The sequence below is a fragment of the Pseudophryne corroboree genome, chromosome 2, assembly GCF_028390025.1.
Source record: "Pseudophryne corroboree isolate aPseCor3 chromosome 2, aPseCor3.hap2, whole genome shotgun sequence".
Lineage (NCBI taxonomy): Eukaryota > Metazoa > Chordata > Amphibia > Anura > Myobatrachidae > Pseudophryne > Pseudophryne corroboree.
In genome coordinates, this window is record NC_086445.1 from 17,461,974 (window position 1) to 17,486,318 (window position 24,345).

At 54.5% G+C, this 24,345-nt stretch overlaps 1 protein-coding gene across 1 annotated transcript in view; it reads left to right on the forward strand.

Moving 5' to 3' along the window:
• LOC135050456 (ecto-ADP-ribosyltransferase 5-like) overlaps positions 1-24,345 on the forward strand; it is a 183,506-nt gene that overhangs the window by 101,387 nt on the left and 57,774 nt on the right. The window contains exon 3 of the mRNA XM_063956948.1: positions 2,596-3,286. Coding sequence (XP_063813018.1) covers positions 2,596-3,286 — 691 coding nt within the window. The remainder of the gene's footprint in view (positions 1-2,595; positions 3,287-24,345) is intronic.

Sequence of the window (24,345 nt, forward strand, 5' to 3'; positions counted from 1 at the left end):
ATGGGAGAGAAGACAGTGTGCTATGTATTGGAGGAGGCAGAGTGACGTTGAAGAGGGAAACACTGAGCAGCACAGAGAGAAGGAAACGGTGGTACAGACAAGGCACAGGTGGGGAAAGACAGAGGGTGCAGATAAATTAGTACAGACTAGCACAGATCGGAGAACACAGCAGTAGGGATAGGGGAAGACATAGCAGCATGGAAGTGTATAGGGGAAGTAAGTGTAGATGCATAGACCTTAGATGGGGTATTATAGTTTTAGCAATTGTATTCTAAATGAGATGGATGTATGGAGTGAGAAGGATGTTGGAACAAGGTGGGGTTGCTGTGGTGACTGAATGGGATGGTTGTGGGGACTGAGTGGGATGGGAGCACCACAAAACTGCTCAGACCTTCAGTTGCATAGACTGCATGTGTGTATTCCAATGAGCACACAAATCTGTGAATTAGCAGCTCCACCATTGTGTGAGTGACAGCAATCTCACTCTGTGAGAGTGCTGAATCTGCACTTACCCACAGGCTGTGATGGCATACCATATCTGTATTGTGCAAGGAACACGTCCATTAAGGCGTCAGCCTTAATGATCGGAATTTCATTGCTTTTTGGAGTTTGAGTGGAAGAGTTACAACAGGTTTCTGAAATTTCGATCATGTCTAAGAAGCCTTAATGGGACATGTGAAACCGTAAGGTTTTTTGTCTATGGAATATATATATATATGTGTGTGTGTGTGCGTATATATGTAAGTATGGGATCAGGTCAGGATCCCGGCAGATGAAATACCGACACTGGAATCCCAAACAAATGTTTGCCAGGCCACCAGAGAAGTAAACCTGGGGGGGGGGAGGTAGTTAGGGTTAGGCTGCGGGAAGGTGGTAAGGTGTTTTGGCTGCCGAGGTGGGGGAGGGTTAGCTTTAGTCTGCAGGAAGGAAGGGTTAGGGTGGCATTGGGGAAAGGTAATTATACCTACTTGCCCCTGTCGGGATTTTCATCATCAGGATGCCGCCGGAATATCAGACCCACCCCATATGTGTATATGTGTATATATGTGTGTGTGTGTGTATATATATATATATATACACACACACACACACACACACACACACAAGTCCTGCACTCTCACCCAGGAGACAACTGCTGGGGTGCTATACTAATGAATATAAAAATATCCACATAATATATAGATCTGCTATCCCCAAAGGGGAATGAGATGGCACTCACCAGACTTCAAACCAAATAATTTCAATAATTTATTCAAAGATCATGCCAGCCAACGTTGCGGTTCATACATGGACCTTTAGCAAGGCTCCAGCAGGTGCAAAAGTCAAACCAAGACAGGGGAAAACAGGAACATCCATACAGAGACCGCCACAATTTTTTGTAAATGTAATAAATAGACTCCAAAACCCCATGAGCCATAAGGATACTGCCCCACAATGCGCCTATTTGTCTGCGTCTCAGAAGACACGCCCACTTCCCAATCCTCGGCGCCGTACCTGGAAATCACTCTGCACCTAGTCTTGCTGAATCCACATGAAAGAAGGGCAAATGTTTCCTGGTAGGACCTGTTGTCCCTTTAAAATCGTCCCATCCTTACTGAGCTGCAATAATGACTGGGCTGAGGGCCTGATTCAGCAACAGTGGTAAAAGTGCTGAAATCACTATGTGCAAACGCCACTGCACGCATGAATGAGTTCTTAAATTGCGATCGCAGTTCTAGTCCCTTTGGGGGGCGGGAACAGGGCATTGATGCGTTTTTGTAGGCATCGATGTGCCGTTCAGGGGGGCGGCATGGTCTGCACAACAGAGGTGTGTCTGGACCATTTGTGGGGTGGGCCACAGTGGCTGTGTGATGTCACACGCAGCCACTGCGACCCAAAACAGGGCTGCCCGGCAACTGCCTTCTAAGATAGGCTACATAGGTAGGGGGCAACCCTTAAGATGTGAGCGCATCGCTGTATAGCGATGTCCTCGCATTTTAGCATAGGGGTGGACCTGGCATGCGGGGCGGCCTTTTCCCTGTTCTCGCCGGACCCCCACATGCTAGAGACATAAGTTGAAGTTTTGCGATTTCTCCCAAAACTACAACTCACGCTGAATCTGACCTTTAGCCTCATACATTCCTTTCTTTCTTTACTTACTTCCTTTCTTTCTTCCCACTCACTGCTTGACCCATTCCAGTCTGGCTTCCATCCTCTCCACTCCACTGAAACTGCCCTCACAAAAGTCTGCAATGACCTCCATGCTCCCAAATCTAAGGGCCACTACTCTCTATTTATTCTTCTTGACACTCTCTGCTGCTCTCTCTGTTGCTTTTGACACTGTGGACCATCCTCGCCTACTGCAAATCCTTCACTCCATTGGTCTGTGTGATGCTGCCCTCTCGTGGCTGTCTTCCTACATCTCTGACGGTTCATTCTCCCCAACCCACCCAGACACAAGACGGTGTACTCCCACAGACGCTGCTACCTTGGCCTACAAATCTGTGCTCCTGTCTGTAACCTCAGAGTTGGGCACCTGATGATGATGTCAGTGTTTGCACGTTGATAAATAAGCCTTAAAGAGCCTGAAAACAATAATGACACTTGTCTTCACAGGTGGACGCTCAGTGGAGGCAGCTGGGAATGTGTGAAGATTACTTTGACGACCAATATGTTGGATGCCTCAACCAAATGCAGGCCCTAGCGCCAGATTTACTGAGGAAGGAAAGGCAGAATGACAAGGAATTGGACATTGCTTGGAAAAATGCTTCTGAAACTTGGCTGATAAAAAAGTCCTCAATGAAAACTCTTCCTGAGGGATTTAAAGATGAACATGGGATAGCGCTATTAGTGCACGTCAATAGTGAAACTAAGTTAAAACACGCTGTAGTGCAATATGAAATGGATCCCCAATCATTCATGTACCACTCATTCCATTTTTACCTCACCAGAGCCATGACTTTGCTCCGAGCCGGGTGTGATGGGAAACCACTGACCACCTATATAGGGACAAACATTATCAGTTATCCACCTCTTGGGTCCCTGCACCATGTCAGACTCCAAGATTTTCTTTCTACAACTGTTGACTTCAGTCTGGCGCAGACGTTTGGTAACGTGTCTTTCTTCAATATCACCACATGCTTCGGGGTAGAAGTACACAACTTCTCCTTTAGACCTTTCGAGAAAGAGGTGATGATTCCAGTGAATGAGGTGTTTCATGTCTCTGAAAACATCAAGGAGGGGAACATATTCATCCTGCAGAGCACTGAGAAGAGGTGCAGCTACTACAACTGTGCCTACCTGGGAGGTAAATTACTGAGTAATGAGAGTACAAAAACAAAAATAGGAATAATTCGTGCGCAATGTCTATTAGCAGCTGGTAATGTCTCAAAGGCTCCTAGAGGTTTCCTTCACCCCTCACCCACAAAGTGCACAACAAAATAGAAAATGGAGACTGAGACTTAACTAGCGCTTCTTGTTCCTGATGATGTTTGTTTTCCACAGGCTTCCGTCACTCACGGATATATGTCATAAAGATATAAATATAAAGTGCATATAGTGAAGTAACGTTTTAATCATATACACATATATCACACATTAAAAAAACAAAGGTCAGATATTGCACAATTCCCTTCAAGCAGCACAAGAAAGACAGGCTAATTACCGGATCATTTAGAACTGTGGTTAAGCAGTTCTAAAAGCGCATGGGAGATGGTATGGGGATTTCCGGATAATCCCACCACACACACGTTAGTTCTTACTGGATACCGGTCCTTATGTCCGTCCTTCAGCTTGTTAGGAGGTAACCTACGCGTTTCCACCCCGGGCTGGGGTCTTTTTCAAGGTTCAAAGAGTCTGAGTGCTGACCTCCCCATTCAGACTACTATTTAAATATACACAGCACCAATAGAAATCCTGATCGCCCAGCTGGACCCTATACATAATCAGAACTACTAGTCCCATGGTCCTCTGCTGCAGGCGTTCCTATCGTTATGGAGACTCCAATCCTCGTCCAGAACTCTCTCAGTGGGCGTGCTTGTTTCCATGGGAACCCGTTTATTTATCCCTTCTATTTGGGCTCCGGCGTTACATAGCGTAACGTCACTTCCGGCTTCCGTTGTCATGGAGACTGATGTCTCCGTCCAGAATCGGCGGCTCCGTTATCCTACAGTGAAAACATTTGTCAAATGCAGGTGATCATATCTCCCTCCTGAGGTATTGCACTAAGGTGGTCCAAATATAATGTCCATTATAAAAATGTCCAAAAGGTCCTCCTTATTTCAAGCACAACGTCACTTCCGGTGACGTCAAAATCATAGTCCATTGAAAATATCCGTCTAAAAAGAACAGTTTGATATCAAAATAAAATTAGTTTAAAACACAATTTGTCAATATAAATTATCTAAAAATACTCTAAAAATTCATCCCACCTGCCCACTCTAAATAAGAATTGGGTAAAACTCCTTAATGGGGATTGCTGAATTATCCCTTATACAGGGTAGGGAAAAAAAGGAAAAAGGGATTATAAAAACCATTTGACCTCAAAATCAGAATTGATACCTCCTGGTTTCAAGGTACCAAATTCATAGATCAGTTGCATCTCTTTTTTTGTGTATGAGCACAGTGAGGGCGCAGTGTGGGTGTATGAGCACAGTGAGGGCACAGTGTGGGTGTATGAGCACAGTGAGGGCGCAGTGTGGGTGTATGAGCACAGTGAGGGCGCAGTGTGGGTGTATGAGCACAGTGAGGGCGCAGTGTGGGTGTATGAGCACAGTGAGGGCGCAGTGTGGGTGTATGAGCACAGTGAGGACGCATTTTGTTTGTATGAACACAGTGAGGGCGCAGTTTGGGTGTATGAGCACAGTGAGGGCGCAGTGTGGGTGTATGAGCACAGTGAGGGCACAGTGTGGGTGTATGAGCACAGTGAGGGCGCAGTGTGTGTGTATGAGCACAGTGAGGGCGCAGTTTGGGTGTATGAGCACAGTGAGGGCGCAGTGTGTGTGTATGAGCACAGTGAGGCCGCATTTTGTTTGTATGAGCACAGTGAGGGCGCAGTTTGGGTGTATGAGCACAGTGAGGGCGCAGTTTGGGTGTATGAGCACAGTGAGGGCGCAGTTTGGGTGTATGAGCACAGTGAAGGCACAGTGTGGGTGTATGAGCACAGTGAGGGCGCAGTTTGGGTGTATGAGCACAGTGAGGGCGCAGTTTGGGTGTATGAGCACAGTGAGGGCGCAGTGTGGGTGTATGAGCACAGTGAGGGCACAGTGTGGGTGTATGAGCACAGTGAGGGCGCAGTGTGGGTGTATGAGCACAGTGAGGGCGCAGTGTGGGTGTATGAGCACAGTGAGGGCGCAGTTTGGGTGTATGAACACAGTGAGGGCGCAGTGTGGGTGTATGAGTACAGTGAGGGCACAGTGTGGGTGTATGAGTACAGTGAGGGTGCAGTGTGGGTGTATGAGCACAGTGAGGGCGCAGTTTGGGTGTATGAGCACAGTGAGGGCGCAGTGTGGGTGTATGAGCACAGTGAGGACGCAGTGTGGGTGTATGAGCACAGTGAGGACGCAGTGTGGGTGTATGAGCACAGTGCGGGCGCAGTTTGGGTGTATGAGCACAGTGAGGGCGCAGTGTGGGTGTATGAGCACAGTGAGGGCGCAGTGTGGGTGTATGAGCACAGTGAGGACGCAGTGTGGGTGTATGAGCACAGTGCGGGCGCAGTTTGGGTGTATGAGCACAGTGAGGGCGCAGTGTGGGTGTATGAGCACAGTGAGGGCGCAGTGTGGGTGTATGAGCACAGTGAGGGCGCAGTGTGGGTGTATGAGCACAGTGAGGGTGCAGTGTGGGTGTATGAGCACAGTGAGGGCGCAGTTTGGGTGTATGAGCACAGTGAGGGCGCAGTTTGGGTTTATGAGCACAGTGAGGGCGCAGTTTGGGTGTATGAGCACAGTGAGGGCGCAGTGTGGGTTTATGAGCACAGTGAGGGCGCAGTTTGGGTGTATGAGCACAGTGAGGGCATAGTGTGGGTGTATGAGCACAGTGAGGCTGCATTTTGTTTGTATGAGCACAGTGAGGGCGCAGTGTGGGTGTATGAGCAAAGTGAGGACGCAGTGTGGGTGTATGAGCACAGTGAGGGAGCAGTGTGGGTGTATGAGCACAGTGAGGGCGCAGTGTGGGTGTATGAGCACAGTGAGGGTGCAGTGTGGGTGTATGAGCACAGTGAGGACGCAGTGTGGGTGTATGAGCACAGTGAGGGCACAGTTTGGGTGTATGAGCACAGTGAGGGTGCAGTGTGAGTGTATGAGCACAGTGAGGGCACAGTGTGGGTGTATGAGCAAAGTGAGGGCGCAGTGTGGGTGTATGAGCACAGTGAGGGCGCAGTGTGGGTGTATGAGCACAGTGAGGGCGCAGTGTGGGTGTATGAGCACAGTGAGAGCGCAGTTTGGGTGTATGAACACAGTGAGGGCGCAGTGTGGGTGTATGAGCACAGTGAGGGCGCAGTGTGGGTGTATGAGCACAGTGCGGGCGCAGTTTGGGTGTATGAGCACAGTGAGGGCGCAGTGTGGGTGTATGAGCACAGTGAGGGCGCAGTGTGGGTGTATGAGCACAGTGAGGGCGCAGTGTGGGTGTATGAGCACAGTGAGGGCGCAGTTTGGGTGTATGAGCACAGTGAGGGCACAGTTTGGGTTTATGAGCACAGTGAGGGCGCAGTTTGGGTGTATGAGCACAGTGAGGGCGCAGTGTGGGTTTATGAGCACAGTGAGGGCGCAGTTTGGGTGTATGAGCACAGTGAGGGCATAGTGTGGGTGTATGAGCACAGTGAGGCTGCATTTTGTTTGTATGAGCACAGTGAGGGTGCAGTTTGGGTGTATGAGCACAGTGAGGGCGCAGTGTGGGTGTATGAGCAAAGTGAGGACGCAGTGTGGGTGTATGAGCACAGTGAGGGAGCAGTGTGGGTGTATGAGCACAGTGAGGGCGCAGTGTGGGTGTATGAGCACAGTGAGGGTGCAGTGTGGGTGTATGAGCACAGTGAGGACGCAGTGTGGGTGTATGAGCACAGTGAGGGCGCAGTTTGGGTGTATGAGCACAGTGAGGGTGCAGTGTGGGTGTATGAGCACAGTGAGGGCACAGTGTGGGTGTATGAGCAAAGTGAGGGCGCAGTGTGGGTGTATGAGCACAGTGAGGGCGCAGTGTGGGTGTATGAGCACAGTGAGGGCGCAGTGTGGGTGTATGAGCACAGTGAGGGCGCAGTTTGGGTGTATGAACACAGTGAGGGCGCAGTGTGGGTGTATGAGCACAGTGAGGGCGCAGTGTGGGTGTATGAGCACAGTGAGGGCGCAGTGTGGGTGTATGAGCACAGTGAGGGCGCAGTTTGGGTGTATGAGCACAGTGAGGGCGCAGTGTGGGTTTATGAGCACAGTGAGGGCGCAGTTTGGGTGTATGAGCACAGTGAGGGTGCAGTTTGGGTGTATGAGCACAGTGAGGGCACAGTATGGGTTTATGAGCACAGTGAGGGCGCAGTTTGGGTGTATGTGCACAGTGAGGGCGCAGTGTGGGTTTATGAGCACAGTGAGGGCGCAGTTTGGGTGTATGAGCACAGTGAGGGCGTATGAGCACAGTGAGGGTGCAGTTTGGGTGTGTGAGCACAGTGAGGGCGCAGTTTGGGGGTATGAGCACAGTGAGGGCGCAGTGTGGGTGTATGAGCACAGTGAGGGCACAGTGTGGGTGTATGAGCACAGTGAGGGCGCAGTTTGGGTGTATGAACACAGTGAGGGCGCAGTTTGGGTTTATGAGCACAGTGAGGGCGCAGTTTGGGTATATGAGCACAGTGAGGGCGCAGTGTGGGTTTATGAGCACAGTGAGGGCGCAGTTTGGGTGTATGAGCACAGTGAGGGCGCAGTGTGGGTGTATGAGCACAGTGAGGGCATAGTGTGGGTGTATGAGCACAGTGAGGACGCATTTTGTTTGTATGAGCACAGTGAGGGCGCAGTTTGGGTGTATGAGCACAGTGAGGGCGCAGTTTGGGTGTATGAGCACAGTGAGGGCGCAGTGTGGGTGTATGAGCACAGTGAGGACGCAGTGTGGGTGTATGAGCACAGTGAGGGTGCAGTGTGGGTGTATGAGCACAGTGAGGGCGCAGTGTGGGTGTATGAGCACAGTGAGGGTGCAGTGTGGGTGTATGAGCACAGTGAGGACGCAGTGTGGGTGTATGAGCACAGTGAGGGCGCAGTTTGGGTGTATGAGCACAGTGAGGGCGCAGTGTGGGTGTATGAGCACAGTGAGGGCACAGTGTGGGTGTATGAGCACAGTGAGGGCGCAGTGTGGGTGTATGAGCACAGTGAGGGCGCAGTGTGGGTGTATGAGCACAGTGAGGGCGCAGTTTGGGTGTATGAACACAGTGAGGGCGCAGTTTGGGTTTATGAGCACAGTGAGGGCGCAGTTTGGGTGTATGAGCACAGTGAGGGCGCATTGTGGGTTTATGAGCACAGTGAGGGCGCAGTTTGGGTGTATGAGCACAGTGAGGGCGCAGTGTGGGTGTATGAGCACAGTGAGGGCATAGTGTGGGTGTATGAGCACAGTGAGGGCGCAGTTTGGGTGTATGAGCACAGTGAGGGCGCAGTTTGGGTGTATGAGCACAGTGAGGGCGCAGTGTGGGTGTATGAGCACAGTGAGGGCGCAGTGTGGGTGTATGAGCACAGTGAGGACGCAGTGTGGGTTTATGAGCACAGTGAGGGCGCAGTTTTGGTGTATGAGCACAGTGAGGGCGCAGTGTGGGTGTATGAGCACAGTGAGGGCACAGTGTGGGTGTATGAGCACAGTGAGGGCGCAGTGTGGGTGTATGAGCACAGTGAGGGCGCAGTGTGGGTGTATGAGCACAGTGAGGACGCAGTTTGGGTGTATGAACACAGTGAGGGCGCAGTTTGGGTTTATGAGCACAGTGAGGGCGCAGTTTGGGTGTATGAGCACAGTGAGGGCGCAGTGTGGGTTTATGAGCACAGTGAGGGCGCAGTTTGGGTGTATGAGCACAGTGAGGGCGCAGTGTGGGTGTATGAGCACAGTGAGGGCATAGTGTGGGTGTATGAGCACAGTGAGGACGCATTTTGTTTGTATGAGCACAGTGAGGGCGCAGTTTGGGTGTATGAGCACAGTGAGGGCGCAGTTTGGGTGTATGAGCACAGTGAGGGCGCAGTGTGGGTGTATGAGCACAGTGAGGACGCAGTGTGGGTGTATGAGCACAGTGAGGGTGCAGTGTGGGTGTATGAGCACAGTGAGGGCGCAGTGTGGGTGTATGAGCACAGTGAGGGTGCAGTGTGGGTGTATGAGCACAGTGAGGACGCAGTGTGGGTGTATGAGCACAGTGAGGGCGCAGTTTGGGTGTATGAGCACAGTGAGGGCGCAGTGTGGGTGTATGAGCACAGTGATGGCACAGTGTGGGTGTATGAGCAAAGTGAGGGCGCAGTGTGGGTGTATGAGCACAGTGAGGGAGCAGTGTGGGTGTATGAGCACAGTGAGGGCGCAGTGTGGGTGTATGAGCACAGTGAGGGCGCAGTTTGGGTGTATGAACACAGTGAGGGCGCAGTGTGGGTGTATGAGCACAGTGAGGGCGCAGTGTGGGTGTATGAGCACAGTGAGGGCGCAGTTTGGGTGTATGAGCACAGTGAGGGTGCAGTGTGGGTGTATGAGCACAGTGAGGGCGCAGTGTGGGTGTATGAGCACAGTGAGGGTGCAGTGTGGGTGTATGAGCACAGTGAGGGCGCAGTTTGGGTGCATGAGCACAGTGAGGGCACAGTGTGGGTTTATGAGCACAGTGAGGGCGCAGTGTGGGTGTATGAGCACAGTGAGGGCACAGTGTGGGTTTATGAGCACAGTGAGGGTGCAGTTTGGGTGTATGAGCACAGTGAGGGTGCAGTGTGGGTTTATGAGCACAGTGAGGGCGCAGTTTGGGTGTATGAGCACAGTGAGGGTGCAGTGTGGGTGTATGAGCACAGTGAGGGCGCAGTTTGGGTGTATGAGCACAGTGAGGGCACAGTTTGGGGGTATGAGCACAGTGAGGGCGCAGTGTGGGTGTATGAGCACAGTGAGGGCGCAGTTTGGGTGTATGAGTACAGTGAGGGCGCAGTTTGGGTGTATGAGCACAGTGAGGGCGCAGTTTGGGTGTATGAGCACAGTGAGGGCGCAGTGTGGGTGTATGAGCACAGTGAGGGCGCAGTTTGGGTGTATGAGCACAGTGAGGGCGCAGTGTGGGTGTATGAGCACAGTGAGGGCGCAGTGTGGGTGTATGAGCACAGTGAGGACGCAGTGTGGGTGTATGAGCACAGTGAGGGCGCAGTTTGGGTGTATGAGCACAGTGAGGGCGCAGTGTGGGTGTATGAGCACAGTGAGGGCACAGTGTGGGTGTATGAGCACAGTGAGGGCACAGTGTGGGTGTATGAGCACAGTGAGGGCGCAGTGTGGGTGTATGAGCACAGTGAGGGCGCAGTGTGGGTGTATGAGCACAGTGAGGGCGCAGTTTGGGTGTATGAGCACAGTGAGGGCGCAGTTTGGGTGTATGAGCACAGTGAGGGCGCAGTTTGGGTGTATGAGCACAGTGAGGGCGCAGTGTGGGTGTATGAGCACAGTGAGGGCGCAGTGTGGGTGTATGAGCACAGTGCGGGCGCAGTTTGGGTGTATGAGCACAGTGAGGGCGCAGTGTGGGTGTATGAGCACAGTGAGGGCGCAGTGTGGGTGTATGAGCACAGTGAGGGCGCAGTGTGGGTGTATGAGCACAGTGAGGGCGCAGTTTGGGTGTATGAGCACAGTGAGGGCGCAGTTTGAGTTTATGAGCACAGTGAGGGCGCAGTTTGGGTGTATGAGCACAGTGAGGGCGCAGTGTGGGTTTATGAGCACAGTGAGGGCGCAGTTTGGGTGTATGAGCACAGTGAGGGTGCAGTTTGGGTGTATGAGCACAGTGAGGGCACAGTGTGGGTGTATGAGCACAGTGAGGGCGCAGTTTCGGTGTATGAGCACAGTGAGGGCGCAGTGTGGGTGTGTGAGCACAGTGAGGGCGCAGTTTGGGTGTATGAGCACTGTGAGGGCACAGTTTGGGGGTATGAGCACAGTGAGGGCGCACTGTGGGTGTATGAGCACAGTGAGGGCGCAGTGTGGGTGTATGAGCACAGTGAGGACGCATTTTGTTTGTATGAGCACAGTGAGGGCGCAGTTTGGGTGTATGAGCACAGTGAGGGCGCAGTGTGGGTGTATGAGCACAGTGAGGGCGCAGTGTGGGTGTATGAGCACAGTGAGGGCGCAGTGTGGGTGTATGAGCACAGTGAGGGCGCAGTTTGGGTGTATGAGCACAGTGAGGGTGCAGTGTGGGTGTATGAGCACAGTGAGGGCGCAGTGTGGGTGTATGAGCACAGTGAGGGCGTATGAGCACAGTGAGGGTGCAGTTTGGGTGTGTGAGCACAGTGAGGGCGCAGTTTGGGTGTATGAGCACAGTGAGGGCGCAGTTTGGGTGTATGAACACAGTGAGGGCGCAGTGTGGGTGTATGAGCACAGTGAGGGCGCAGTGTGGGTGTATGAGCACAGTGAGGGCGCAGTTTGGGTGTATGAGCACAGTGAGGGTGCAGTGTGGGTGTATGAGCACAGTGAGGGCGCAGTGTGGGTGTATGAGCACAGTGAGGGCACAGTGTGGGTGTATGAGCACAGTGAGGGCGCAGTGTGGGTGTATGAGCACAGTGAGGGCGCAGTGTGGGTGTATGAGCACAGTGAGGGCGCAGTTTGGGTGTATGAACACAGTGAGGGCGCAGTTTGGGTTTATGAGCACAGTGAGGGCGCAGTTTGGGTGTATGAGCACAGTGAGGGCGCATTGTGGGTTTATGAGCACAGTGAGGGCGCAGTTTGGGTGTATGAGCACAGTGAGGGCGCAGTGTGGGTGTATGAGCACAGTGAGGGCATAGTGTGGGTGTATGAGCACAGTGAGGGCGCAGTTTGGGTGTATGAGCACAGTAAGGGCGCAGTTTGGGTGTATGAGCACAGTGAGGGCGCAGTGTGGGTGTATGAGCACAGTGAGGGCGCAGTGTGGGTGTATGAGCACAGTGAGGACGCAGTGTGGGTTTATGAGCACAGTGAGGGCGCAGTTTTGGTGTATGAGCACAGTGAGGGCGCAGTGTGGGTGTATGAGCACAGTGAGGGCACAGTGTGGGTGTATGAGCACAGTGAGGGCGCAGTGTGGGTGTATGAGCACAGTGAGGGCGCAGTGTGGGTGTATGAGCACAGTGAGGACGCAGTTTGGGTGTATGAACACAGTGAGGGCGCAGTTTGGGTTTATGAGCACAGTGAGGGCGCAGTTTGGGTGTATGAGCACAGTGAGGGCGCAGTGTGGGTTTATGAGCACAGTGAGGGCGCAGTTTGGGTGTATGAGCACAGTGAGGGCGCAGTGTGGGTGTATGAGCACAGTGAGGGCATAGTGTGGGTGTATGAGCACAGTGAGGACGCATTTTGTTTGTATGAGCACAGTGAGGGCGCAGTTTGGGTGTATGAGCACAGTGAGGGCGCAGTTTGGGTGTATGAGCACAGTGAGGGCGCAGTGTGGGTGTATGAGCACAGTGAGGACGCAGTGTGGGTGTATGAGCACAGTGAGGGTGCAGTGTGGGTGTATGAGCACAGTGAGGGCGCAGTGTGGGTGTATGAGCACAGTGAGGGTGCAGTGTGGGTGTATGAGCACAGTGAGGACGCAGTGTGGGTGTATGAGCACAGTGAGGGCGCAGTTTGGGTGTATGAGCACAGTGAGGGCGCAGTGTGGGTGTATGAGCACAGTGATGGCACAGTGTGGGTGTATGAGCAAAGTGAGGGCGCAGTGTGGGTGTATGAGCACAGTGAGGGAGCAGTGTGGGTGTATGAGCACAGTGAGGGCGCAGTGTGGGTGTATGAGCACAGTGAGGGCGCAGTTTGGGTGTATGAACACAGTGAGGGCGCAGTGTGGGTGTATGAGCACAGTGAGGGCGCAGTGTGGGTGTATGAGCACAGTGAGGGCGCAGTTTGGGTGTATGAGCACAGTGAGGGTGCAGTGTGGGTGTATGAGCACAGTGAGGGCGCAGTGTGGGTGTATGAGCACAGTGAGGGTGCAGTGTGGGTGTATGAGCACAGTGAGGGCGCAGTTTGGGTGCATGAGCACAGTGAGGGCACAGTGTGGGTTTATGAGCACAGTGAGGGCGCAGTGTGGGTGTATGAGCACAGTGAGGGCACAGTGTGGGTTTATGAGCACAGTGAGGGTGCAGTTTGGGTGTATGAGCACAGTGAGGGTGCAGTGTGGGTTTATGAGCACAGTGAGGGCGCAGTTTGGGTGTATGAGCACAGTGAGGGTGCAGTGTGGGTGTATGAGCACAGTGAGGGCGCAGTTTGGGTGTATGAGCACAGTGAGGGCACAGTTTGGGGGTATGAGCACAGTGAGGGCGCAGTGTGGGTGTATGAGCACAGTGAGGGCGCAGTTTGGGTGTATGAGTACAGTGAGGGCGCAGTTTGGGTGTATGAGCACAGTGAGGGCGCAGTTTGGGTGTATGAGCACAGTGAGGGCGCAGTGTGGGTGTATGAGCACAGTGAGGGCGCAGTTTGGGTGTATGAGCACAGTGAGGGCGCAGTGTGGGTGTATGAGCACAGTGAGGGCGCAGTGTGGGTGTATGAGCACAGTGAGGACGCAGTGTGGGTGTATGAGCACAGTGAGGGCGCAGTTTGGGTGTATGAGCACAGTGAGGGCGCAGTGTGGGTGTATGAGCACAGTGAGGGCACAGTGTGGGTGTATGAGCACAGTGAGGGCACAGTGTGGGTGTATGAGCACAGTGAGGGCGCAGTGTGGGTGTATGAGCACAGTGAGGGCGCAGTGTGGGTGTATGAGCACAGTGAGGGCGCAGTTTGGGTGTATGAGCACAGTGAGGGCGCAGTTTGGGTGTATGAGCACAGTGAGGGCGCAGTTTGGGTGTATGAGCACAGTGAGGGCGCAGTGTGGGTGTATGAGCACAGTGAGGGCGCAGTGTGGGTGTATGAGCACAGTGCGGGCGCAGTTTGGGTGTATGAGCACAGTGAGGGCGCAGTGTGGGTGTATGAGCACAGTGAGGGCGCAGTGTGGGTGTATGAGCACAGTGAGGGCGCAGTGTGGGTGTATGAGCACAGTGAGGGCGCAGTTTGGGTGTATGAGCACAGTGAGGGCGCAGTTTGAGTTTATGAGCACAGTGAGGGCGCAGTTTGGGTGTATGAGCACAGTGAGGGCGCAGTGTGGGTTTATGAGCACAGTGAGGGCGCAGTTTGGGTGTATGAGCACAGTGAGGGTGCAGTTTGGGTGTATGAGCACAGTGAGGGCACAGTGTGGGTGTATGAGCACAGTGAGGGCGCAGTTTCGGTGTATGAGCACAGTGAGGGCGCAGTGTGGGTGTGTGAGCACAGTGAGGGCGCAGTTTGGGTGTATGAGCACTGTGAGGGCACAGTTTGGGGGTATGAGCACAGTGAGGGCGCACTGTGGGTGTATGAGCACAGTGAGGGCGCAGTGTGGGTGTATGAGCACAGTGAGGACGCATTTTGTTTGTATGAGCACAGTGAGGGCGCAGTTTGGGTGTATGAGCACAGTGAGGGCGCAGTGTGGGTGTATGAGCACAGTGAGGGCGCAGTGTGGGTGTATGAGCACAGTGAGGGCGCAGTTTGGGGGTATGAGCACAGTGAGGGCGCAGTGTGGGTGTATGAGCACAGTGAGGGCGCAGTTTGGGTGTATGAGCACAGTGAGGGCGCAGTTTGGGTGTATGAGCACAGTGAGGGCGCAGTTTGGGTGTATGAGCACAGTGAGGGTGCAGTTTGGGTGTATGAGCACAGTGAGGGTGCAGTGTGGGTGTATGAGCACAGTGAGGACGCAGTGTGGGTGTATGAGCACAGTGAGGGCGCAGTTTGGGTGTATGAGCACAGTGAGGGCGCAGTGTGGGTGTATGAGCACAGTGAGGGCGCAGTTTGGGTGTATGAGCACAGTGAGGGCGCTATTTGGGTGTATGAGCACAGTGAGGGCGCAGTTTGGGTGTATGAGCACAGTGAGGGCACAGTGTGGGTGTATGAGCACAGTGAGGGCGCAGTTTCGGTGTATGAGCACAGTGAGGGCGCAGTGTGGGTGTGTGAGCACAGTGAGGGCGCAGTTTGGGTGTATGAGCACTGTGAGGGCACAGTTTGGGGGTATGAGCACAGTGAGGGCGCACTGTGGGTGTATGAGCACAGTGAGGGCGCAGTGTGGGTGTATGAGCACAGTGAGGACGCATTTTGTTTGTATGAGCACAGTGAGGGCGCAGTTTGGGTGTATGAGCACAGTGAGGGCGCAGTGTGGGTGTATGAGCACAGTGAGGGCGCAGTGTGGGTGTATGAGCACAGTGAGGGCGCAGTTTGGGGGTATGAGCACAGTGAGGGCGCAGTGTGGGTGTATGAGCACAGTGAGGGCGCAGTTTGGGTGTATGAGCACAGTGAGGGCGCAGTTTGGGTGTATGAGCACAGTGAGGGCGCAGTTTGGGTGTATGAGCACAGTGAGGGCGCAGTTTGGGTGTATGAGCACAGTGAGGGCGCAGTGTGGGTGTATGAGCACAGTGAGGACGCAGTGTGGGTGTATGAGCACAGTGAGGGCGCAGTTTGGGTGTATGAGCACAGTGAGGGCGCAGTGTGGGTGTATGAGCACAGTGAGGGCACAGTGTGGGTGTATGAGCACAGTGAGGGCGCAGTGTGGGTGTATGAGCACAGTGAGGGCGCAGTGTGGGTGTATGAGCACAGTGAGGGCGCAGTTTGGGTGTATGACCACAGTGACGGTGCAGTTTGGGTGTATGAGCACAGTGAGGGCGCAGTGTGGGTGTATGAGCACAGTGAGGGCGCAGTGTGGATGTATGAGCACAGTGAGGGTGCAGTGTGGGTGTATGAGCACAGTGAGGGCGCAGTGTGGGTGTATGAGCACAGTGAGGGCGCAGTGTGGGTGTATGAGCACAGTGAGGGCGCAGTGTGGGTGTATGAGCACAGTGAGGGCGCAGTTTGGGTGTATGAGCACAGTGAGGGCGCAGTTTGGGTTTATGAGCACAGTGAGGGCGCAGTTTGGGTGTATGAGCACAGTGAGGGCGCAGTGTGGGTTTATGAGCACAGTGAGGGCGCAGTTTGGGTGTATGAGCACAGTGAGGGCGCAGTGTGGGTGTATGAGCACAGTGAGGGCGCAGTTTGGGTGTATGAACACAGTGAGGGCGCAGTGTGGGTGTATGAGCACAGTGAGGGCGCAGTGTGGGTGTATGAGCACAGTGAGGGCGCAGTGAGGGTGTATGAGCACAGTGAGGGCGCAGTTTGGGTGTATGAGCACAGTGAGGGCGCAGTTTGGGTGTATGAACACAGTGAGGGCGCAGTTTGTGTGTATGAGCACAGTGAGGGCGCAGTGTGGGTGTATGAGCACAGTGAGGGCGCAGTGTGGGTGTATGAGCACAGTGCGGGCGCAGTTTGGGTGTATGAGCACAGTGAGGGCGCAGTGTGGGTGTATGAGCACAGTGAGGGCGCAGTGTGGGTGTATGAGCACAGTGAGGGCGTAGTGTGGGTGTATGAGCACAGTGAGGGCGCAGTTTGGGTGTATGAGCACAGTGAGGGCGCAGTTTGGGTTTATGAGCACAGTGAGGGCGCAGTTTGGGTGTATGAGCACAGTGAGGGCGCAGTGTGGGTTTATGAGCACAGTGAGGGCGCAGTTTGGGTGTATGAGCACAGTGAGGGCGCAGTTTGGGTGTATGAGCACAGTGAGGGCACAGTGTGGGTGTATGAGCACAGTGAGGACGCATTTTGCTTGTATGAGCACAGTGAGGCCGCATTTTGTTTGTATGAGCACAGTGAGGGCGTAGTTTGGGTGTATGAGCACAGTGAGGGCGCAGTGTGGGTGTATGAGCACAGTGAGGACGCAGTGTGGGTGTATGAGCACAGTGAGGTTGCAGTGTGGGTGTATGAGCACAGTGAGGGCGCAGTGTGGGTGTATGAGTACAGTGAGGGCGCAGTGTGGGTGTATGAGCACAGTGAGGGTGCAGTGTGGGTGTATGAGCACAGTGAGGACGCAGTTTGGGTGTATGAGCACAGTGAGGGCACAGTTTGGGTGTATGAGCACAGTGAGGGCGCAGTTTGGGTGTATGAGCACAGTGAGGGCGCAGTGTGGGTGTATGAGCACAGTGAGGGCGCAGTGTGGGTGTAAGAGCACAGTGAAGGCGCAGTGTGGGTGTATGAGCACAGTGAGGGCGCAGTGTGGGTGTATGAGCACAGTGAGGGCGCAGTTTGGGTTTATGAGCACAGTGAGGGCGCAGTTTGGGTGTATGAGCACAGTGAGGGCGCAGTGTGGGGTTATGAGCACAGTGAGGGCGCAGTTTGGGTGTATGAGCACAGTGAGGGCGCAGTTTGGGTGTATGAGCACAGTGAGGGCGCAGTTTGGGTGTATGACCACAGTGAGGGCGCAGTGTGGGTGTATGAGCACAGTGAGGACGCAGTGTGGGTGTATGAGCACAGTGAGGGCGCAGTTTGGGTGTATGAGCACAGTGAGGGCGCAGTGTGGGTGTATGAGCACAGTAAGGGCGCAGTGTGGGAGAATGAGCACAGTGAGGGCGCAGTGTGGGTGTATGAGTACAGTGAGGGTGCAGTGTGGGTGTAAGAGCACAGTGAGGGCGCAGTTTGGGTGTATGAGCACAGTGAGGATGCAGTGTGGGTGTATGAGCACAGTGAGGGCGCAGTGTGGGTGTATGAGCACAGTGAGGGCGCAGTGTGGGTGTATGAGCACAGTGAGGGCGCAGTGTGGGTGTATGAGTACAGTGAGGGCGCAGTGTGGGTATATGAGCACAGTGAGGGCGCAGTGTGGGTGTATGAGCACAGTGAGGATGCAGTTTGGGTGTATGAGCACAGTGAGGGCACAGTTTGGGTGTATGAGCACAGTGAGGGTGCAGTTTGGGTGTATGAGCACAGTGAGGGCGCAGTGTGGGTGTATGAGCACAGTTAGGGCGCAGTTTGGGTGTATGAGCACAGTGAGGGCGCAGTGTGGGTGTATGAGCACAGTGAGGGCGCAGTGTGGGTGTATAAGCACAGTGAGGGCGCAGTTTGGGTGTATGAGCACAGTGAGGGCGCAGTTTGGGTTTATGAGCACAGTGAGGGCGCAGTTTGGGTGTATGAGCACAGTGAGGGCGCAGTGTGGGTTTATGAGCACAGTGAGGGCGCAGTTTGGGTGTATGAGCACAGTGAGGGCGCAGTTTGGGTGTATGAGCACAGTGAGGGCACAGTGTGGGTGTATGAGCACAGTGAGGGCGCAGTGTGGGTGTATGAGCACAGTGAGGACGCATTTTGTTTGTATGAGCACAGTGAGGGCGCAGTTTGGGTGTATGAGCACAGTGAGGGCGCAGTTTGGGTGTATGACCACAGTGAGGGCGCAGTGTGGGTGTATGAGCACAGTGAGGACGCAGTGTGGGTGTATGAGCACAGTGAGGGCGCAGTTTGGGTGTATGAGCACAGTGAGGGCAAAGTGTGGGTGTATGAGCACAGTGAGGGCGCAGTGTGGGTGTATGAGCACAGTGAGGGCGCAGTGTGGGTGTATGAGCACAGTGAGGATGCAGTGTGGGTGTATGAGCACAGTGAGGGCGCAGTTTGGGTGTATGAGCACAGTGAGGGCGCAGTGTGGGTGTATGAGCACAGTGAGGGCGCAGTGTGGGTGTATGAGCACAGTGAGGGCGCAGTGTGGGTGTATGAGCACAGTGAGGGCGCAGTGTGGGTGTATGAGCACAGTGAGGGCGCAGTTTGGGTGTATGAGCACAGTGAGGGCGCAGTGTGGGTGTATGAGCACAGTGAGGGCTCAGTGTGGGTGTATGAGCACAGTGAGGGCGCAGTGTGGGTGTATGAGCATAGTGAGGCCGCAGTTTGGGTGTATGAGCACAGTGAGGGCGCAGTTTGGGTTTATGAGCACAGTGAGGGCGCAGTTTGGGTGTATGAGCACAGTGAGGGCGCAGTGTGGGTTTATGAGCACAGTGAGGGCGCAGTTTGGGTGTATGAGCACAGTGAGGGCACAGTTTGGGTGTATGAGCACAGTGAAGGCACAGTGTGGGTGTATGAGCACAGTGAGGGCGCAGTGTGGGTGTATGAGCACAGTAAGGGCACAGTTTGGGTGTATGAGCACAGTGAGGGCGCAGTTTGGGTGTATGAGCACAGTGAGGGCACAGTGTGGGTGTATGAGCACAGTGAGGGTGCATTTTGTTTGTTTGAGCACAGTGAGGGCGCAGTTTGGGTGTATGAGCACAGTGAAGGCGCAGTTTGGGTGTATGACCACATTGAGGGCGCAGTGTGGGTGTATGAGCACAGTGAGGGCGCAGTGTGGGTGTATGAGCACAGTGAGGGCGCAGTGTGGGTGTATGAGCACAGTTAGGGCGCAGTGTGGGTGTATGAGCACAGTGAGGGCGCAGTGTGGGTGTATGAGCACAGTGAGGGCGCAGTTTGGGTGTATGAGCACAGTGAGGGCGCAGTGTGGGTGTATGAGCAGAATGAGGGCGCAGTGTGGGTGTATGAGCACAGTGAGGGCGCAGTGTGGGTGTATGAGCACAGTGAGGGCGCTGTGTGGGTGTATGAGCACAGTGAGGGCGCAGTTTGGGTGTATGAGCACAGTGAGGGCGCAGTGTGGGTGTATGAGCACAGTGAGGGCTCAGTGTGGGTGTATGAGCACAGTGAGGGCGCAGTGTGGGTGTATGAGCATAGTGAGGCCGCAGTTTGGGTGTATGAGCACAGTGAGGGCGCAGTTTGGGTTTATGAGCACAGTGAGGGCGCAGTTTGGGTGTATGAGCACAGTGAGGGCGCAGTGTGGGTTTATGAGCACAGTGAGGGCGCAGTTTGGGTGTATGAGCACAGTGAGGGCACAGTTTGGGTGTATGAGCACAGTGAAGGCACAGTGTGGGTGTATGAGCACAGTGAGAGCACAGTGAGGGCGCAGTGTGGGTGTATGAGCACAGTGAGGACGCATTTTGTTTGTATGAGCACAGTGAGGGCGCAGTGTGGGTGTATGAGCACAGTGAGGGCGCAGTTTGGGTGTATGAGCACAGTGAGGGCGCAGTGTGGGTGTATGAGCACAGTGAGGGCACAGTGTGGGTGTATGAGCACAGTGAGGGCGCAGTGTGGGTGTATGAGCACAGTGAGTGCACAGTGTGGGTGTATGAGCACAGTGAGGGCGCAGTGTGGGTGTATGAGCACAGTAAGGGCACAGTTTGGGTGTATGAGCACAGTGAGGGCGCAGTTTGGGTGTATGAGCACAGTGAGGGCACAGTGTGGGTGTATGAGCACAGTGAGGGTGCATTTTGTTTGTTTGAGCACAGTGAGGGCGCAGTTTGGGTGTATGAGCACAGTGAGGGCGCAGTTTGGGTGTATGAGCACAGTGAGGGCGCAGTGTGGGTGTATGAGCACAGTGAGGGCGCAGTGTGGGTGTACGAGCACAGTGAGGGCGCAGTGTGGGTGTATGAGCACAGTGAGGGCGCAGTTTGGGTTTATGAGCACAGTGAGGGTGCAGTTTGGGTGTATGAGCACAGTGAGGGCGCAGTGTGGGTTTATGAGCACAGTGAGGGCGCAGTTTGGGTGTATGAGAACAGTGAGGGCGCAGTTTGGGTGTATGAGCACAGTGAGGGCGCAGTGTGGGTGTATGAGCACAGTGAGGGCGCAGTTTGGGTGTATGAGCACAGTGAGGGCGCAGTGTGGGTGTATGAGCACAGTGAGGGCACAGTGTGGGTGTATGAGCACAGTGAGGGCGCAGTGTGGGTGTATGAGCACAGTGAGTGCACAGTGTGGGTGTATGAGCACAGTGAGGGCGCAGTGTGGGTGTATGAGCACAGTAAGGGCACAGTTTGGGTGTATGAGCACAGTGAGGGCGCAGTTTGGGTGTATGAGCACAGTGAGGGCACAGTGTGGGTGTATGAGCACAGTGAGGGTGCATTTTGTTTGTTTGAGCACAGTGAGGGCGCAGTTTGGGTGTATGAGCACAGTGAGGGCGCAGTTTGGGTGTATGAGCACAGTGAGGGCGCAGTGTGGGTGTATGAGCACAGTGAGGGCGCAGTGTGGGTGTACGAGCACAGTGAGGGCGCAGTGTGGGTGTATGAGCACAGTGAGGGCGCAGTTTGGGTTTATGAGCACAGTGAGGGTGCAGTTTGGGTGTATGAGCACAGTGAGGGCGCAGTGTGGGTTTATGAGCACAGTGAGGGCGCAGTTTGGGTGTATGAGAACAGTGAGGGCGCAGTTTGGGTGTATGAGCACAGTGAGGGCGCAGTGTGGGTGTATGAGCACAGTGAGGGCGCAGTGTGGGTGTATGAGCACAGTGAGGATGCATTTTGTTTGTATGAGCACAGTGAGGGCGCAGTTTGGGTGTATGAGCACAGTGAGGGCGCAGTTTGGGTGTATGACCACAGTGAGGGCGCAGTGTGGGTGTATGAGCACAGTGAGGGCGCAGTGTGGGTGTATGAGCACAGTGAGGGCGCAGTGTGGGTGTATGAGCACAGTGAGGGCGCAGTGTGGGTGTATGAGCACAGTGAGGGCGCAGTGTGGGTGTATGAGCACAGTGAGGGCACAGTTTGGGTGTATGAGCACAGTGAGGGCGCAGTTTGGGTGTATGAGCACAGTGAGGGCGCAGTGTGGGTGTATGAGCACAGTGAGGGCGCAGTTTGGGTGTATGAGCACAGTGAAGGCGCAGTGTGTGTGTGTTAGCACAGTGAGGGCGCAGTGTGGGTGTATGAGCACAGTGAGGGCGCAGTTTGGGTGTATGAGCACAGTGAGGGCGCAGTTTGGGTTTATGAGCACAGTGAGGGCGCAGTTTGGGTGTATGAGCACAGTGAGGGCGCAGTGTGGGTTTATGTGCACAGTGAGGGCGCAGTTTAGGTTTATGAGAACAGTGAGGGCGCAGTTTGGGTGTATGAGCACAGTGAGGGCGCAGTTTGGGTGTATGAGAACAGTGAGGGCGCAGTTTGGGTGTATGAGCACAGTGAGGGCACAGTGTGGGTGTATGAGCACAGTGAGGGCGCAGTGTGGGTGTATGAGCACAGTGAGGACGCATTTTGTTTGTATGAGCACAGTGAGGGCGCAGTGTGGGTGTATGAGCACAGTGAGGACGCAGTGTGGGTGTATGAGCACAGTGAGGGCGCAGTTTGGGTGTATGAGCACAGTGAGGGCGCAGTGTGGGTGTATGAGCACAGTGAGGGCGCAGTGTGGGTGTATGAGTACAGTGAGGGCGCAGTGTGGGTGTATGAGTACAGTGAGGACGCAGTGTGGGTGTATGAGCACAGTGAGGGCGCAGTTTGGGTGTATGAGCACAGTGAGGGCGCAGTGTGGGTGTATGAGCACAGTGAGGGCGCAGTGTGGGTGTATGAGCACAGTGAGGGCGCAGTTTGGGTGTATGAGCACAGTGAGGGCGCAGTGTGGGTGTATGAGCACAGTGAGGGCGCAGTTTGGGTGTATGAGCACAGTGAGGGCGCAGTTTGGGTGTATGAGAACAGTGAGGGTGCAGTTTGGGTGTATGAGCACAGTGAGGGCACAGTGTGGGTGTATGAGAACAGTGAGGGCGCAGTTTGGGTGTATGAGCACAGTGAGGGCGCAGTTTGGGTGTATGAGAACAGTGAGGGCGCAGTTTGGGTGTATGAGCACAGTGAGGGCGCAGTGTGGGTGTATGAGCACAGTGAGGGCGCAGTTTGGGTGTATGAGCACAGTGAGGGCGCAGTGTGGGTGTATGAGCACAGTGAGGGCGCAGTTTGGGTGTATGAGCACAGTGAGGGCGCAGTTTGGGTGTATGAGAACAGTGAGGGTGCAGTTTGGGTGTATGAGCACAGTGAGGGCGCAGTGTGGGTGTATGAGAACAGTGAGGGCGCAGTTTGGGTGTATGAGCACAGTGAGGGCGCAGTTTGGGTGTATGAGAACAGTGAGGGTGCAGTTTGGGTGTATGAGCACAGTGAGGGCACAGTGTGGGTGTATGAGCACAGTGAGGGCGCAGTGTGGGTGTATGAGCACAGTGAGGACGCATTTTGTTTGTATGAGCACAGTGAGGGCGCAGTGTGGGTGTATGAGCACAGTGAGGACGCAGTGTGGGTGTATGAGCACAGTGAGGGCGCAGTTTGGGTGTATGAGCACAGTGAGGGCGCAGTGTGGGTGTATGAGCACAGTGAGGGCGCAGTGTGGGTGTATGAGTACAGTGAGGGCGCAGTTTGGGTGTATGAGTACAGTGAGGACGCAGTGTGGGTGTATGAGCACAGTGAGGGCGCAGTTTGGGTGTATGAGCACAGTGAGGGCGCAGTGTGGGTGTATGAGCACAGTGAGGGCGCAGTGTGGGTGTATGAGCACAGTGAGGGCGCAGTGTGGGTGTATGAGCACAGTGAGGGCGCAGTGTGGGTGTATGAGCACAGTGAGGGCGCAGTGTGGGTGTATGAGCACAGTGAGGGCGCAGTTTGGGTGTATGAGCACAGTGAGGGCGCAGTGTGGGTGTATGAGCACAGTGAGGGCGCAGTGTGGGTGTATGAGCACAGTGAGGGCGCAGTTTGGGTGTATGAGCACAGTGAGGGCGCAGTGTGGGTGTATGAGCACAGTGAGGGCGCAGTGTGGGTGTATGAGCACAGTGAGGACACATTTTGTTTGTATGAGCACAGTGAGGGCGCAGTTTGTGCTGTATGAGCACAGTGAGGGTGCAGTTTGGGTGTATGAGCACAGTGAGGGCGCAGTGTGGGTGTATGAGCACAGTGAGGACGCAGTGTGGGTGTATGAGCACAGTGAGGGCGCAGTTTGGGTGTAAAAGCACAGTGAGGGCGCAGTGTGGGTGTATGAGCACAGTGAGGCCGCATTTTGTTTGTATGAGCACAGTGAGGGCGCAGTTTGGGTGTATGAGCACAGTGAGGGCACAGTGTGGGTGTATGAGAACAGTGAGGGCGCAGTGTGGGTGTATGAGCACAGTGAGGGCGCAGTGTGGGTGTATGAGCACAGTGAGGGCGCAGTGTGGGTGTATGAGCACAGTGAGTGTGCAGTGTGGGTGTATGAGCACAGTGAGGGCGCAGTGTTGGTGTATGAGCACAGTAAGGGCACAGTTTGGGTGTATGAGCACAGTGAGGGCGCAGTTTGGGTGTATGAGCACAGTGAGGGCACAGTGTGGGTGTATGAGCACAGTGAGGGCGCATTTTGTTTGTTTGAGCACAGTGAGGGCGCAGTGTGGGTGTATGAGCACAGTGAGGGCGCAGTGTGGGTGTATGAGCACAGTGAGGGCGCAGTGTGGGTGTATGAGCACAGTAAGGGCACAGTTTGGGTGTATGAGCACAGTGAGGGCGCAGTTTGGGTGTATGAGCACAGTGAGGGCACAGTGTGGGTGTATGAGCACAGTGAGGGTGCATT